Source organism: Cavia porcellus, unplaced genomic scaffold (genome assembly GCF_034190915.1).
Source record: "Cavia porcellus strain 051 isolate PalLab524CR breed Dunkin Hartley unplaced genomic scaffold, mCavPor4.1 scaffold_26, whole genome shotgun sequence".
Taxonomy (NCBI): domain Eukaryota; kingdom Metazoa; phylum Chordata; class Mammalia; order Rodentia; family Caviidae; genus Cavia; species Cavia porcellus.
Window position 1 is genome coordinate 47546930 of NW_026947509.1, and position 17212 is coordinate 47564141.

A 17212-nucleotide genomic window follows, 5' to 3' on the forward strand; every position below is an offset into this window, starting at 1 on the left:
CGATCAAAGCAGAGCAGTGCATGGTAGGGTTATGGAGAAAGCAAGCTGTCAAGTCATAAGGCCTAGGCTTACTGCTCCATCCACCCATCCATCCATCCATCCATCCATCATTCCTGCCTGCAGAGATTTCTTAAATCCTACTGTGTGCCTCTATAGCATGCAAACACTATGCGAGGCGTCAGAGATTAAATTGAGAGCAAAACACACAGCCCCCTAACTTTGCTGAGCTTGCAGTGTACTTGAAACCACAGTCACTAAAGCAGATAATCAAACAACTTAGTCACAAACTATGAATTTTACCAAAGTACCATGCACAGTGCTGCATAAGTATATAATACTAAAATGTGACCTAAAGGGACGGAGGAAACAGAAATCAGGGAATTTTTCTTGGACGGCGGGGGGGGGGGACATTAAGATCATTGGCAGGAGACTAAAAAGAAAGAAGGAAGGCACTTCAGGTAGCATCATATACAAAGGTAGTAAGACGAAGGAGACAAGAGGAAGAGTGGGTACATCACTGGGGTACAGTGTGGCAGGGCCAGGGCATGCAGGACCAACCAGGTCAGGAAGGTTTTTCAGCACAAGCAGATGGATTATGCCGTCATTCACTAGAGAAGACCAGATTCTTTTTATCCTGGTCATTTCCATTCATGTAATTTTGTAGTCTAATCCTGAATATCTTGTTTCAAAATATGTACACCAAAAACAATTTGCTTTTGGTTCTCTTCCCAGCAAAGCCATGTAACATTCATTGATTCTCAGTCCATGGTGGCATCTCTGTTTCATCCATTTGAGAGCAAAGGTTCTAACTGTCTGATTCTCAAATTGTTAAACAGGAAACTGGCTGAAACGATCGTCCCTCTCTGGCCTGGCAGATGGTGTGGAGGACCTTCTGGACATCAGCTCTGTGGACCGCTTGTCCTTCATCAGGCAAAGTTCCAAGGTGAGGGTCACTGCTAGAAGAATGTCAGTGCTGAGAAACGCTGAACACCTGTAGGGGAGAGCTAAAGAAACTCTTGAGTTGAACAGACTTTGGAAACTTAGAGAAGCAATAAGAATTAACATGTTTAAGTGACAGACCATCACAGGAAGGGAAAAAATAAAAAACAAGGGGCATTTATATAAATGTACAATCTTAGACTTCATGGGAATTAAACTCTAAGAATGTCTCAGTGGTGAATCACCTCTGTAGAGCCTGATTCTCTGCTGTCAGTCTCTGAACCTGGTCCTCCAGCTAATTACAGAGATTTTTTTTTTTTAGCGCATAGGAATGAACTACATTGATAAAACTATCTAGCCATTGAAGTCAATGAAGTAATGTTCGTATGCTAACATTTTGTTCAAATCAAGAGCTTAACCCAAAGACGTGCCTTTGAACGTGACCCCTAACTCCTTTCCTTTCCTTCTCAGGTCAAGTTTACCAGCGCTGTGAAGCTTTCCGAAGGCGGACCCGGGAGTGGAATGGAAAATGGAAGGGAAGAGGAGGAGAATTTCTTCAAGCGTCTTGGTAAATGTCATGCGGCCTGTGGTTCTCTCCAACTTTGATCACACAGAACAAAAACGTGTTTAGACTAAATGGTCCATTAAATTTCACAAACTCTTTATATTCTTAAATGCTCTTTTCCCATTTCCGTTGACTTCTCATTCATTCGTTCCTCATGCATATCTCTTACAAATCCTCGACTTGGTTAAAGTGATGTTTATGGAGGTCTCACAGGTCCTCACTCCCTGCGGGGTGATAGATTTGTGAAGTGGAAGACAGGTTCTTCTGCTCTGTCTGTTATTAAAATCTGAACAGTACAGGATCTTTGTCCACCCACATATCTCCCCGGAATTCTGTTCATTACATCCCTGCCAGGTGGCCAGCAGCCCGCTGTACTCTTTCACTGAGGGGGAGTTTATTATTTCAGAAAGCAGCTTGTTCCAGTGCTACATGGCTTTGTTAGGAAATCTTCTCCATAGATTTGATCGGTTTGTCCTAATTTTGATGTCTATCACAACATACATAGAAACACACACACACACACACACACACACACACACACACTCTCTCTCTCTCTTCCACTTATCCATTTCCGGTTCTGTCTATTGATCTGTTTTTCCTGGGCATCTTTCGTTTCTTTCTTTTTCCTTCTGTAGCAGTGTCTGTAGTTCCTCCTCCCACCCTGCATCCTGTTTTCTGTGTATTCTAATTAGGTAATGTGTTCTTCACAATATGGAGCTTCAGGTAAAATGCAGAGCACTGTATTTGAAACTAACTATGCACTAGGTAGAAGCCAGTGGCCATTAAGTACATGAACACAATTTAAAATTTCATGACCTATTGTCACATCCTATCGTTGGTTCATATGAACTAGCTTTTTCCAGTTTTGTTTCACAGGACTGAGTACCATCATGTACTTTGATGTAGCCACTCTTACTTCTTTAGCTCATAAATAATTAAAATGTATTATTTTGTTAGCAGGGAGTAGTTAGGTCACTTCCCCGGGAAGGAAATTAAAAGACACCATCCAAACTAACTTGTATTAAAAATATTTTTTTCTTTACAATTGTACGGCAAAGATCCATCTGCAGAGACACACACATTTCCATGTTTTCTTCAAGTTGTTCGTATTATAATTGAGGGGGAAAATACAAAGTTATAATTGCTGTGACCCTTCGAACTGACTTTGGTTATCAACAGTCGTGGATACACTTTTTCAGTGATCCATACTTGTGTTCATGTACTTACTTTACAAGTACTTCATATATAGCTTTCTGTCTCCCCGCAAAAACATCATCAGACTTTACCAAAAAAACTTTGCTGTTATCTTTGTAATTCTATCAAAAGGTGGAATGTTGCTTAGTTCAGCATGATATTTTCTGTATGAATTACAATGTCTTTTAAAAATATTCCTTCCTGTTTGGCCAAGGAAGACATCAGACCTATTAGTGTGCAGCCTTAAGCATCTTCCGTGGCTGGAGGTGCGAACTGGATGCTGTGAGACAATTCCTCCAGACTTACTTCAGTGAAATAGGCAGCTCTAGATGCTCTAAGTGAACCGAGACGTTATCTGCTAATCTAAGGACGTTTTACAGTAACTGCAGCCCTTGCCCATGTGAACATCTTTCTCTGAGTCTGCCCTTCCAGCCTGCCTTCTCCTCTCCCTCCTCCTTATAGCGTCGTCTGTTGGTTCCTTCCTCTCTCCCTCTCCTCCCCCCTCCCTCCTTTCCTTTCTTCCTTCCTGATCTATGGGAATAAATAATGTCCATGCATCATCTTGTCAAGTAAAATGACAAAAATCTTATTCTTAATGCCTTAATGAAATAGTGGCAATTTTTCTTAATAAATTCTACAAGTAAGAATAACTTCATTGAACACACATCCTCTGTATCATGCTTATTACAGTTACTCCTAGCATATCATAAATGTTAACTATAGTAACAGTTTATAAAACTACTCAGAAGAAAAACTCTATTCTTTGTGATTGATTCAGTACAAGGATTGTTAAGCACCTTCAACAAATGAGAATCCTTTGATTCAGGTAGCTATTAAAGAGGTGTGTATAAATGAGTAACAAAATGACATTTAGCCACGAAACATCACAGGAAGTTGCCTGCTCTAACAGCTCTATTCAATTGAATAGCGCAGTATTTTGAAAAGGAGCAATCTCAAAACAAAGCTGCCTTGGGAATATTTGTTACACGTCTGCAGTTTTCCTTCCATGTATCATTTGATGCCCTGTCTTGTGAATTTCCTGCTATCATACTTTGCTCATGGTTTTCCTTTTGCATTTGGTACAAAATATAGTCTACTAACTTTTTAAAAAACTGATGTTGAGATTTTCAAATATGGCGTATTTGAATCTGAAATGAAATAACCATAAAGAATGAAATATAGAAAATTTTAATAATGATATCTGAATTACATTGTGAGGCACTTTGTGCTAATGAAAAATTTTAAACATACACAAAAAATAAATGTAGAGATCCAGTAGACCTTAAGTATCCACTGCTGATTTGCAGTACTGAACAAAATTTTACCATGTTTGCATCATCTATCTTATGTAGGGTTTTTCACACAAAACATACCAATGTTTCCGTCAGTGTCAGGCTGCTTATCCTGCTCTGGCCCATTGGAATCTGCTGCCCGTTGACCCTGTGTCCACCTGAGTCTCTGAAATGCTCTCTGCAACATTCACACAATGACAGTCACAGCAAGGCGCCTCTCAGACATGTGCTGTCCTTGAGAGCTGCATCTCTGTACTTCAGTATGATTTTGAAGGTGGTAGGTAGGCTAGGAATTTAGTGATTATTTTTAAACCATGTCGCACTTTTCTTATCTGGAAGTAATAAAGTACAAAGGATTCTGAGTGCTAGGTTTGAAATGTTCCTAAGGGATGTGAGTCCCAGGAGAGTAGGTGCTTACCTTATCAACCACTGGATCTAGTGGCTGGTACCCTGCATGTGTCACATTGTTTGGGTATACCTGGGCCTATTAATGAAGGCCCTTCTTGACTATGCTCATATAAGCACAAGTTATTAGGAGGTAACCTCCCTGGGGATTTGATTTTTGAAAGTAAATTTGCCAACATTCGTGTTTATCAGTGGGCAGAAATCCTTCACCATTCTGTGACCACCAATGATGACACATAGTTGTGTTGGAACTCTTCAGTTGAGAGCATCGACTGCGGGGGCAGGTGCAGAAGTAGACTGATGAGCCAGGCACATGCCTATAATCCCAGCACCTGGGAGGCTGAGGCAGGAGGAGTGCTGTGAGTTGCAGGTCAACCTGGGCTACAAAATGAGCTCAAGGCCAGCCTGAACTGCACAGTGAGACTCTGTCTCAGAAAGACAAAAAGAAGAAGGAGAAGAGAAGGAGAAGGGCAATGGGGTGGGAAGCACATTCTTGACAAAAGAGGTAAGAAAGTTATTTCTGGAAATCAGCTCTGTGACTTTTCAGTGAGGACTAGGCGGTGACAGCATCTCAAATGAAGGGCAGCAGTGCCAGTTAAGCTAAGTGCTAAGTCGGTGAATCACATCCTGGAGATATATATCCTTGAACATCATAGGAACATTTTAGAATTATGAGAATGGGCATGGGCCCTATTTTAAAACTATATTAAGTATTATAACTTTGTATTTAAAATAAAGCTGGATATGTTGCATGCACCTGTAAATTCAGCATTTGGGAGGTTAAGACTGGAGAACTATTTTAATTTAGTACTTGAATTCAGGATCACAAGACCAGCTGGGAAACATAGCAAGACCATGTCTCAAAAAAGAAAGGTGGAAAAAAAAATAAAATGAAAGGCAGGTATATAATAAAATCTACAGAAAAAAATCACGAAATATTTAAATTTTTAGGAAATGTACCTGGGAACTAAAAAGGTAACAAAACTCAATCTTCTATATTTTTCTGTCTCAGACTCTGCATTAAGATCATGTAGCATATGTTAAAAATACATATGGATAGCCCTTAGGCCAGTGGAATCAAAATTTCTAGTTCTAGGAGTCGATGTTCCACATTTTAGTTTGCTCCAGAATGAGTCTCATTCATAAGTAGTTTACCTGAAGGGGCTGGGGATTTAGCTCAGCGGCATAAGTGCCTGCCTTGCAAGCAGGCAGTCGTGAGTTCGATCCCTGGTACCAGTAAAAACGAAAAAGACAAAAAAAAAAAAAGTAGTTTACCTGAGAGAGAGGGAAAGGGGCCAGAGAATCCCAAATCTGCACCCACAGAGCAAGGTTAGGGTGCCCGGAGGCTCTGCCAGTACACATTCTTACCCATCCCCTCCAGAAATTCTGTTTCTTCTGGATGAGGTAGGATTGAGGAATTCCTTACATAATTCTGCAAATCCTAGAACTACAAAAATCCTAGAATTAAACAACCAATCCCTGATGTCTTCCACAACTCCAATAGTCAGTGATTCTGTGCATTGTAACTGAAAAGACATTACTGTTTTCTCCATAATTCTGTCCTTGTTATGAATTTCTTGAAACAGAACTTAAATTGTAATGATCTTGTCTTCCATTGCAACAGAAGCTAGGTGTTCACCGCAGGAAGAGTCATTCTGAGTCTACCCAGAGCTCAGGCCACTATTGGCGAGGCCTGGCCCCAAAGTGGCCAGACCCTGCGTGCAAGTAGTTAAGTCAGCTCTACATCTTCCTGTGCCATGTGACAGAGGATCCTAAAAGTCAGGATGAGCTCAAATCAAGCCTTTGGAAAGTGGAGAGGAGAGGGGGAAAGAAGTATGGGGAAGAAAGTTTTCATGCTAACCCTTGAACGTGCCAAGAACACATTCTTGGAGATCTTTGAAACTCTTTTCGAATCTGTGACCTGTTTCCTTCTCTCTTTCATTCCTCCACAATGGCACAACTGCTGCAGGTTGCCACAGTTTCGACGACCATCTTTCTCCCAACCAAGATGGTGGAAAAAGCAAAAACGTGGTGAATCTTGGTGCCATCCGGCAAGGCATGAAGCGCTTTCAGTTTCTGTTGAACTGCTGTGAGCCGGGAACTATACCCGACGCCTCCATCCTGGCGGCCGCCTTGGATCTGGTGAGTGGGTGGAAGGATTTGCCCATCCCCCTTCCATACTATCGGTGGAGGTTGGCACGGAACCCTAAGCTTGACTCCAGCTCTAGGGTTGTGCTTTGGGTTCTTCCCTTCAAAGTTAATGGCAAGAGGGAAGAGAATGCTGGTGAGGTAAGAGAAGAAAAAGGAAAAGAATCTTCATAAACATGGTCTGTGGTGTAGAATAGACAGCACTCATTAGAAATAGGTGAGGGATCTGGAATCACAATGCCTGGGTTAAAATCCCTCAGACTTTATTAGTTGAACATTTGTAAAATGGGAAGAAATATAATAACGATACATGTCTGTCTGCCTCTGATGGCTGATGTGAAGGTTAAATGGGACAGGAGATTGAAAGTTCTCATCATGGTGCTTAAATACAGTAACTGCGATAGTTTATTATAATATTATTTGTATTATGCATGGCATATGTTAATTCTTTAAGGTTTCTGAGTCTTGGTTTTATTATTTGTCAAGTACAGGAAAAATAGGAAATAACAATCAGTTGAAATGAACTGCACAGAAGTATGCTGAACGTTGTACAGTAGTGCACACATGTAAGGCACTGAAAATTGTAAACTGGATCTCATTAGAAAGTGTTTTTGCCAGGTAAACCAGGTCCACATGTAATTTTTGAATGTAGCCTGTTGATTTCCTCTACTTGCTCTTTGGTTTACAAACTCTTTATACACTGTATAAACACTGGCTACAAAGACCAAGTGAACATCAAAAAACAAGTCTTTTGTTTTCATTTTAAAAAAAACTAAAATAACTTTTTATTACAACAAAAACATCTCCAAGCCTGCCTTTGAATGATCCATTTTCCAGGTTTTATGACACACAAATAAGGGGTTTAAAATTCATAGTTTGCCTTGAAAACACATCTGAATCTTAGAACAAAGTTCATGGAGTCTCTTGGTATTTGTGGCTCTCACCTTTAGATATTTGGTGACCAGTGAGATGTGCAGCTTCATTTAAGCTTGAAAATATAAATACCACTTATAATGAACCAGATGAGCACTCATATAACAATTTGACACTGGTCTTTGCAGTTTATTTTTTAAATTTAAAATGTTCTCTGTGCATTGATGCATGCTCTGGTGACTACAATATGGAAAGAACACAGGAGAGAGTCTTTGGAGGCTGGGGCTGGTGACAGTTAAACAAGCAGAACAAAAAGGTACCTGTCTGAAACCAGAGAGCTTAGCAAGAGAAGCAGCCAGATCTTGGCTTTCTGGATAGCAGCGTGCAAACCAGCTTGTGCTCCTCTGAGGCATGCATGGGTACTCATAATCACATCTTCCCCCGTTCGGAATAAACCAATGTGACAAATGCATAACAAGAGCACAGGCGTTAAAATGGATAAGTATATGCATAGCCAGTTCACTGAAAATACTGATACACTGAAGTATGTCTCACCTTACACATCAGAAGTGCTTTGTCAATTTACAGTTAAAAAGTACACGTTAACGCTTGCTTGGTAAGTATTCATATATGCTTGTTCCATGAACTGTCAGGTTCGCCATGATTATAAAGTGTTACAGGATCGGTACCACAGTGTTGGTTGTGATATAAGCAGCAGGGTTAGATTCAGGAACCCGAAGAGCAAAGCAAGCCTTGGTTTAATGGGGAGGCGGTGAGCGCTGTGAGGTGGATGGGACGTCCTTCCACCTCCCCCGGGTAGTAAGCAGTTTTGAGCTGTTCATAGCGTGTAGGGAGCAGCAGTTCCATACACAGCAAATCCACCAAACGGTAAGGGAAGTAGAATTTAAAAGTGCAAAGTCAGTGTGACTTATATGATACTGTAGTAATTAACTAGTTAACTGTTAACTAGTTAACAGATTTCTCATGAGGGCTTCCTATGTACCACCCATGGTGCCAACTCTTAAAGACCCAACAAAACTCAGCTGGAGAATCTCATTTTATTTTTTACTTTTCTTAGGGAGAAGTAATTTTCATTTTGTATATGTATATACATACATACATATATATACATACGTTGTATTTCATATACTATATAATTTATTCTCATATATACTTTTCATTATATTTTATATAATCTATTTTCCCATAATAGTGGACAGAATTCTGAGGTTGATAAATTAATGTTTAATATTGATTGTCTGCCTACTATATTTCTAAAGGGAAAAATTGAATCTCAGAAAGACCAACCTGCAGGACTGAACTACAAAGCCAGAGAAAGAGGCAAATTGGGACATAAATCTATCTTCGAAGACCCTATTTTTGTATATTTTTGTGTCATGCTGGTCTCACTAAAATGTTATGTGAAATCAGTTTAAGGCATACAAAAGTGGCAGGTTTTATGTTTTATTCCCAAGAGTTTGGATGTGGTTAAGTAAAGGTGACAGCATTAGATGTATATGCGGTATCAATAGTGTGTTGCCAGTTTACAGATGGTTTAAACTGAAGTGTTTAAAGGTACTGTCCTTCGTATCTTTCTCTTAGCCCTGTAATGACAGCTACTTTTCAAAAAGTTTTTGACAAGCAAGGCATCAAATTCCTCAAGCAAATGCCTAATTAGATTAAAGATGATTATAATGACACCTATCTTATTTCAACTCATGGAAAAATTGAGTGAAAAATGTGACCATAGTCATACAAATTCAGAAATGCTGGGATAACGGAGTGTGGACAATGCTTAGTCAATAAGCACCTGATGGTAGTTAGCAGATTATCGAGTTGGCACTCGATTACTTGCTGGTGCTGGTGTAGGCCCATGGGATCCCGAACTGAAATCTGCATCTCAGGTAATGGCAGAGACAGTTTCCACATGAACCAAGAAAGCTCTGAGGGCTAAGGTGAATTTGCATAAGGCCAAATAAGTTAATTAGTTGGTGTTAAAACGGAAATCACGACAGGATCTTCAGAGGACTCTTTTTGCAATACCATATGCGCTGTCAAAAAGATTATTTAAATAAATCAGAACGTGTCTTTCTTGACATGTTGAAAATATACTTAATTGCATATGGTCTCTGTAATAAAGAAGATTGTGCATGATATTTTTAACACTTAAAATACATTTTATTCTTTAAAACGTTTCTTATCATGTGCATCTTATACATTCATAATAAGAAAATATAAGAGAATTTCAATTTTAAAAGATCCACAGCTACACATTCATTCTCTAAACCAGTGATTTTTTTACATTTATGAACATGAATTCTTTCAGAATTCGATGAAAGTTGAGGAAATTCTCCTAAGAAAACCATACTTAAGAGTTAAAATTAGGCATACAATATCAGAAAATTTGTGGAATTGCTCCCCAAAACACTCATACATGAAATCAAAATGTTAAGAACCCCACCTCAATAAATGCAATACCACTGGCCAAAAAGAAACTTTCTAAAGGAAAGAATTACTTTATTAATATTCATTGATGATATGAATACAGAAGGAAACCCTTCCTAACTGCTTCCTACATAGAAGCCTTTAGGGTTTACGTAATGCGTATGGGCAGGGAGAAACAAGGCTGATATCAAAGAGAACACACAGGGATTTGAAAGAGAGTCCAAATAGGAAATCGATAGTGGCTTCTGAGTAGAGATTATTTTAGAAGGAATATCGATAAACAGGTTGCAAATCAAAGCCCCTGGGTAGTGGGATTTCATTCTCTCTCATCAAAATGATTCCAGACCTTTCTTTTTTCCAACAGGAGTTTGGAAATAAACATACTCTGTCGCTGATTGGAGCCAGACTCCTGTGATTAAACTGGACTTGAAACTTGAGAAAACTTAAAATTCCTTTTATTTCACTAATTTAGGCTGTGGTTAGGTCATTGAAAGGCTTCTAGGTTCTTTCTTCCTTCCCTGCGGAACCTGCTCTGGCCCTATTTGAACTTCTCATTTCATAACTCTCATAATAAATAAAACACAGGAGGTTTGATGGTTATTAGCAGCACCCTTAGAGCCTCTATGTGTAGGAGAACTTTGCAGGCTGCGTGGATTCCCGCTGATGGAGAAGTCTGCACTGGGAAGTGTGAGCTCTGCTCTAGACTGTGCTCAGTGGGCCAAGGCCTGCAGCAGTGGTGGCGGGGGTGGGGAGGAATTTCCTTCATGGCAGAGTCTTGTTCCAGGTTAGGACCGACCACGGTGCAGAGTGTAGAGGTCAAACTTCCAGAGGTCAGAACTGAAGTTTTAAAAAGCTGCTCCTTGCTCTCAGGCAATGAGGGAGAACAGATGGTCTGCTTTGAATAAAAGGCAGTTATGGTGGTGATCGCACTGGTGGTGGTAAGCAGAGGTGGTGTCAGTAATACTGACATTTTTATTATATTTGGTAGTTATTGTTGTAACCCCCCAAAAAACAAGGCCCCATGATGAAAAACGGGGCAAGACCCCCGAGATGAAAAACGGGGTAAGATGACTGCGTCCTTTTAAAAGAAGCGCTTTTATTTTAGCTGGCCCAGTGACATAGTGCAGATGGAATTAGCAAAGCTGTGCAACTGAGTTAGAATTTGACTGATTTTTATAGTTCATTGATCATTAAGTACGTAGCACTGAGAAACAGAAACAAGGTGGGCCTTTGTTCCCCTTTGCTGGAGGTCAGAGGCATTTCACAGTGGGTGGTTAGCCAATTCATAGCCCTTGTTCTGCTAATTCCAGGAACATTTGTGTCTCATAAAGGGAACAATGGTTGACACAGCATCATTGGTCTCTTACAAGGGGAACAAAAGTTGATACAGCAAACAGGTTACTGGGGTGGGGGCAATGACGCATACAGAACAGCATGGCAACGCGGTCATTTAATTTAGAACTAATTTATAACAATATGACCGGTGCTCCAGGTACATGGTTACTAGGGCGATAAGCATAAAGCGTAACAGTTATTAAAGTGCCTTCACGTTCATTGCCATATGCATTGGTAAGAAGGCAAAAGAATCAAGTCAGAAATGATCCCCACCTCGGGACACACCGAGAGTCTGTTTCCTAGCTGTGGGAAGATGAAGAAACCAAAGCTGCTGGTGGATTTCCACAAGCAGGCAGAGCAAGGGGGAGCTGTAGTTGCACGCTCTAAGTCAGAGGTGGCGAGCCTTTTAGAGCGATCAATGATAGGACAGCCCATAGGTCGCCACCCTGTCCCAGGGGCTTGAATCCCAGTAGAGTTCAGTGTTTACTGTCCTTGGTACAGGTGTGACAGCTGCAGTCCATGCCTGTTGATCTGGGTGATAGGGCGCTCCATGGGATTACTGTAACTTTCACAGAAGTAGCCTGCGAAAGGTACTTCTTAGCTGTGTGTTTGTTTCCCCTGATAGCTGATCCATCTGCTTCCTGTCTTTCAGGAATGCCTCAGATTTTGAGTATGTTTTTATTTTCCAGTGATTTTATTTATATATGTGTATAATATGTACATATGAGTAAAATACTTGTATAATACAGTATGTGTAGGATATATAACATGCATATATACTATAACATATATGCAATATGCTCATAGATGTGAGTATAAAAATGTAGATAAATAGATGTAGGTGTAGATGTAGATGTAGATCCTGATAGTTCACCAAGTGGAATTTAAGGAAGCAGCAAAACCAAGTGTGTTGAGTTCATCATTCCATTCTAGTCCAACAAGTTTTTGCCTCCTTGTTGTTACTTTATCTTGTTGTCCTTACATTTTGAATACGCCTTACACAAAATTTTTACATTGCAGTGTACTTTTTATTTTAGAATAGCTTCGTTTTATTTCCTTAAGCACAGAATTTAAATGCCATTTCTTTGAGTTTGCAGTTTTGTTAAATGCGATTTTTTGAGTTACAATTTTCTTCCGTATAGTCAGATGAAAGAAATACCAGAAACTTTCGTGCTCAAAGTTTTTCCAGCCTGAAGGTTTTTGTTTTAAACAATCCTCTTGTTTTCATTGTTGCAATTACTAAATTCAAAAGTAGCTGGGTTAATTTTAAGTTCAGCTCAGCTCTTCTTCATGATCTTTCTCATTAATATAAATTTATCAGGTGCAGCTATGAGATATTTTTAAGGCATGCTTTTTAAATGGATTCAGTTTACCTCTTGGTTTTTGTACTCTACCAATGCAAAAAGAAAAAGAAAATTAAGTACTTCAAATAAAGACACATCTGTCTGTTTTCTGTATATGTCACATGGAATATTATACCCTTATTTACCCAGTTGAATTTGTAACATGGACAGATGGTGATTTCTAATTACTGATATTTTCTCAGTATGGACATGATTTATGATAATGTCGGTTTGCATGCAAAAATTCTGTGAGTATGAGACTAACAGTGGGGTCACAGAATTCTTGCTGGTCTGTGAATAGAGACAGTCTGACTCGCGCTAAATTATTTAGCCTCATAAATAGATAGCTTTAGGAGTACTGAATCTATAATTCATGAACAATCTGAGTAGCTTTTAAGAGTGAAATGGAATGTTACTAATAACTGTACAAGGAAAAAAGGCATATATCAGGCATCTCCTGGAGATATAATCCATCTCCAGAGAAGGATTATATCATAGGTATAACTCTCACTTTCATGTCCATTACATCAAATAGAATTCACACTGGGGCTTACTATCACAAGCTTATTTGATGATCTGTATAAATTACCCCTTTCACAGAGGAAGGGAATATGTATATAAGAGAAAATATCAAAGCAAAATAGGATTTCGTTCTTTTTCAATCATAAGAAAAATAGAGCCAGGTGTGGTGGCTCAAGCCTGTTATCCCAGCACTCAGGAGGCTGAGGCAGGACGATTGCTATGAGTTCAAGGCCAGTCTGGGCTACAAAGTGAGTGCAAGGCCAGCCCGAACTGCATAGTGAAACTCTGCCGCACAAAGACAAAATAAATAAATAAATAAAAATTCAGTAATAATCCAAATTAAACTACTAAATTACCCCTTGAATTTTAATGCTGCTCCTATGTTGCCAAATTTTTAAGACCATCTAATTAAATGAGATGTATTATGAAGAAAGTGTGTATCATAAATTAGTAAAGTTTATAAGAAAAAAATCTCAAAGTTATACATCTGTGACACTCCTTTCAAAACAGAACATTTCCAGTTGTTTGTAAAGCCTGCTATTTCCCTGCCTAATCACACGTCTTAGCTCCCACAGGACACTGCTCTTTGAAAGTTTGTTTTAATATTTTCTGTGCTTTCTTAATTTTGCTACATATGGATGGGTATCCCACAGAATGTGTTACATTGTTTGGCATTGTTTTGAAATTTATTTGCATGACATTGTGCTATCCTTTGCCTGTCCAGTGTGGAGTGTCTTCTTGTTGCTGCATTGTGTTAATATATTTTCACTGAGGAATGGTATTCAATTGTCCGAACATGCTATGATTTATAGGATCATTATATGCTAAGTGAACATTTTAATTTTGGTAGATTTTTGACAGTTGACAACAGCATTTCCATAAATATGGCTGCAGATACCCTTGATTCCTAATAATCTACTAAATAAATCCAAGAATACAATTATTGATTCATAAGTTTGCTGTTTGATACACAAGTGTTTTTCAAAGGAGTCGGAACAGTTCTACACAAGTGACAACAGTAATGAAAGCTCATCTTGCTCTTTGTTCTTGTCAGCACTTATACTGTTCAACATTTTTATTTTTATCCATTAAAGCAACAAACTTTAATCTGTATTAATTTTTTATCGCTTCTGGACCTTTTGGCTAAGAACAAGTGTATTAACATGTGGTTATGAATTTACTGACCATTCCTTTCTCCATTTTGATGAAAGACTTTGTCTTTTTTTCTTTTACTAGAGGATGTGCCGTTTGTTCTTAATTTTAAAACAGTATAGTGTCAATTCTAATCTATTTTCTGTTTTTTACACTTTATTATCACCATTTGTCACTTATTTTTCCTTCAGTCCTTATGGTTTATTTTAATAAAGGGAAAATTTTTATTTAAGATAATTTCAGGGCTGGGGATTTAGCTCTGTGGCATAAGCACCTGCCTTGCAAGTGCACTGTCCTAAGTTCGATCCCTGGTACCAAAAATAAAAAAGATAATTTCATTCATCTAAATTTTCATTATTACTTATTTCCTGTCTTGAAGATATTTCAAGGTAGTAAAGATTTTGTTTTCTTCAAAAAGATTTGCAGTTTTCTTTTCCCATTTGCCTTTAACTAAAATGTATTATGTAACTGATATAAAGTGATTAATTTTTATTCAATATGAAAAATAACTATCATAGTACAATATATTGACTACTTTATGCTCTCCTCTTTAATATGTGATGTTGTCTTAATCATGGGTCAGGTTTCCATACAGACATGGATGTAATTCCTAGTTTTCTTCCATTTCATTCCATGTCTATCCTGAATAATCTCTTCTCTCTTATTAGTTAGAACTTTAAATATCACCTACATTATTGGATCTTTCCGCTCTTCCATGTGAATTTTATAATTATCTTGTCAGACGCCTTGAAAATCCTTTAATGTATGCTTGGAATTGCATCCAGTCTATAGATAAATATAGACATAATTGAAATTCAGGTCTGAATTGATTATTTGAAAATTATAATTGTTTTTGGAGCCATTTTAGTAACTTTCATTTTTTCAGGATTTATCAATCTCAATTACATTTTTGTGTTTGCTGAGATTTAAATCAATCAGAATATTTTCGTATTATTTCCCCTAGAGCTATTTTATTTTATAGTCCTAAAAACATCTCTGTTTTTCTCCCTTAGCCTTCTCAGATTTTTGTTAATATTTTAGTCCTTTGAAATTTCTGTTATGGTTTTGTTCTTTAATTCATTATTTTGTGCTCTTAATTTTATTTTCTTTGTGAATAAATTTAGCTTATTAATTGATTGCTTAGTTCATCAATTTCCTTTTTTTCCTAAATATTTGTTTAGGGAAAAACATACTATAAGCCATAAATTTTGCTGAGTAGTATTTGTATTGTTTATTTCACATACTTTCTTTTTTTTCTTTTTTCTTTTAAAGAGATTAAAACAAAAGAGAATAGAACAAAGCAAATCAGAACAGAGCCATGCAGGCAGCACAGCACTTCACAAGACAACGATATCAACAGTAGCTACCATAATGTCTCTTTTTTTTAAATGGTTGAGCCTACCTTCACTCACAATAATATCAAATATAACAAAGTAGTAATAAAACCATTGAAGAGAATGAAAGTATTATAGGACATTCAAAACCAAATAGCAGAAAATGAACAATGGCTACTATAATATCTCATTTTCCTTAAAAAATTCGTTTATACTGTCACACATATTAAAATCCAATAAGACACAACATGATAGAACCAGTGGAAACAGAAGAACAAAAGCCTGGTAAGACTTCAAAACAAGATGATATTAAATCAGCAATAGCTGCCATAATGTCGTGTTTTCTTCACAGTAGCTACCTGTTCACACCATCATACATAGTAAAATCAAACAAAACAATAAAACCATTCCAGCCAATGAATGAAAACAATCTAAGACTTCAAAGCAAAATAATGGGGAGCCATGATTACCATGAAATCTTATGTACTCTTACCATTTCTTACACTAGGGAGAGTATATGGCATTTATACATGTAAATTTGATTTATTTTGCTTATGAGTATGGTCTCAAGTTGTGTCCATTTATTTATAAATATCTCAATGTGATCATTCTTTACAGCTGAGTAGTACTCCATTGTATAAAAATACCACATCTTTTTCATCCATTTCTCAGGTGATGGGCCCTTAGGTAGTTTCCAAGATCTGGCTATTACAAGTTGTGCTGCTATAAACATGGGTGCACATATATCACTGTGGTATGATGTTTTCAGTTCTTCTGGGAATATGCCTAGAAGTGGGATAGCTGGGTCAAATGGGACTTCCAATCCTAGCTTTCTGAGGAATCTCCAGACTGACCTCCACAGTGGTTGGACCAGTCTACACTCCCACCAACAGTGCAAGAGAGTTCCTTTTTCCCCACAGCCCCTCCAGCATTTGTTATAGATGTACTTTTCCTGGTCCTGGCCATTCTTTCTGGAGTGAGATGAAATCTCAGTGTTGTTTTAGTTTGCATTTCTCTAATGACTAGTATCTTAATTACTTTTTACTCATTGCTGAGACAAAATACCTGAAGCCCAAAGTTGGGAAAGAAAAGGTTTATTTCTTACAGTTTTTGGAGGTTTTAGTCCACACTCAGTTGGCTCCAAGGCAGGCTGGCATGGTGCGGCCGCAGTTCATGGCAGCTGCAAACAGCAAGGCAGAAACTGGCAAGAGAGCGGGACACACCTTCTTCCTGCCCTTATATTATATCCTGGCTCCACCCCTGTGTGGGTGTAGCCCTGACACAATCAGTCCAAGCTCTAGACAATGAACCAATCACAAATGCACGATGCAAATGCATGAGGCCTGGGGGCCACTGACATAAACCATGACAACTAATGATGATGAACATTTTTTCATGTATTTATTTGCCATTTGTATTTCTTCATCTGAGAACTGTATATTGATCTCAGATGCCCATTTTTGAATTGGGTCTTTGAATTTTGGGGGTTTCATTTTTAAAAATTCTTTATATGTTCTAGGCAGAAATCCTTTGTCTGAGGGACAGTTCACTAAAATTTTTTCCCAATTTGTGGGTTTTCTTTTCATTCTGCTGGAGATTTCTTGCAACATGCAGAAACTCTCCAATAAGACATGATCCCAGTTATTGATTCTGGGAAGTATTTCC

At 38.2% G+C, this 17212-nt stretch overlaps 1 protein-coding gene across 12 annotated transcripts in view; it reads left to right on the forward strand.

Annotated features, from left to right (window-relative positions):
* Window positions 1–17212, forward strand: part of Unc80 (unc-80 homolog, NALCN channel complex subunit) — a 201309-nt gene that overhangs the window by 61796 nt on the left and 122301 nt on the right. For all 12 annotated transcript variants that reach the window (XM_063237423.1, XM_063237430.1, XM_063237424.1 and 9 more), the window contains 3 exons: window positions 837–943; window positions 1411–1507; window positions 6365–6537. In XM_063237423.1, the coding sequence (XP_063093493.1) occupies window positions 837–943; window positions 1411–1507; window positions 6365–6537 (377 nt within the window). The remainder of the gene's footprint in view (window positions 1–836; window positions 944–1410; window positions 1508–6364; window positions 6538–17212) is intronic.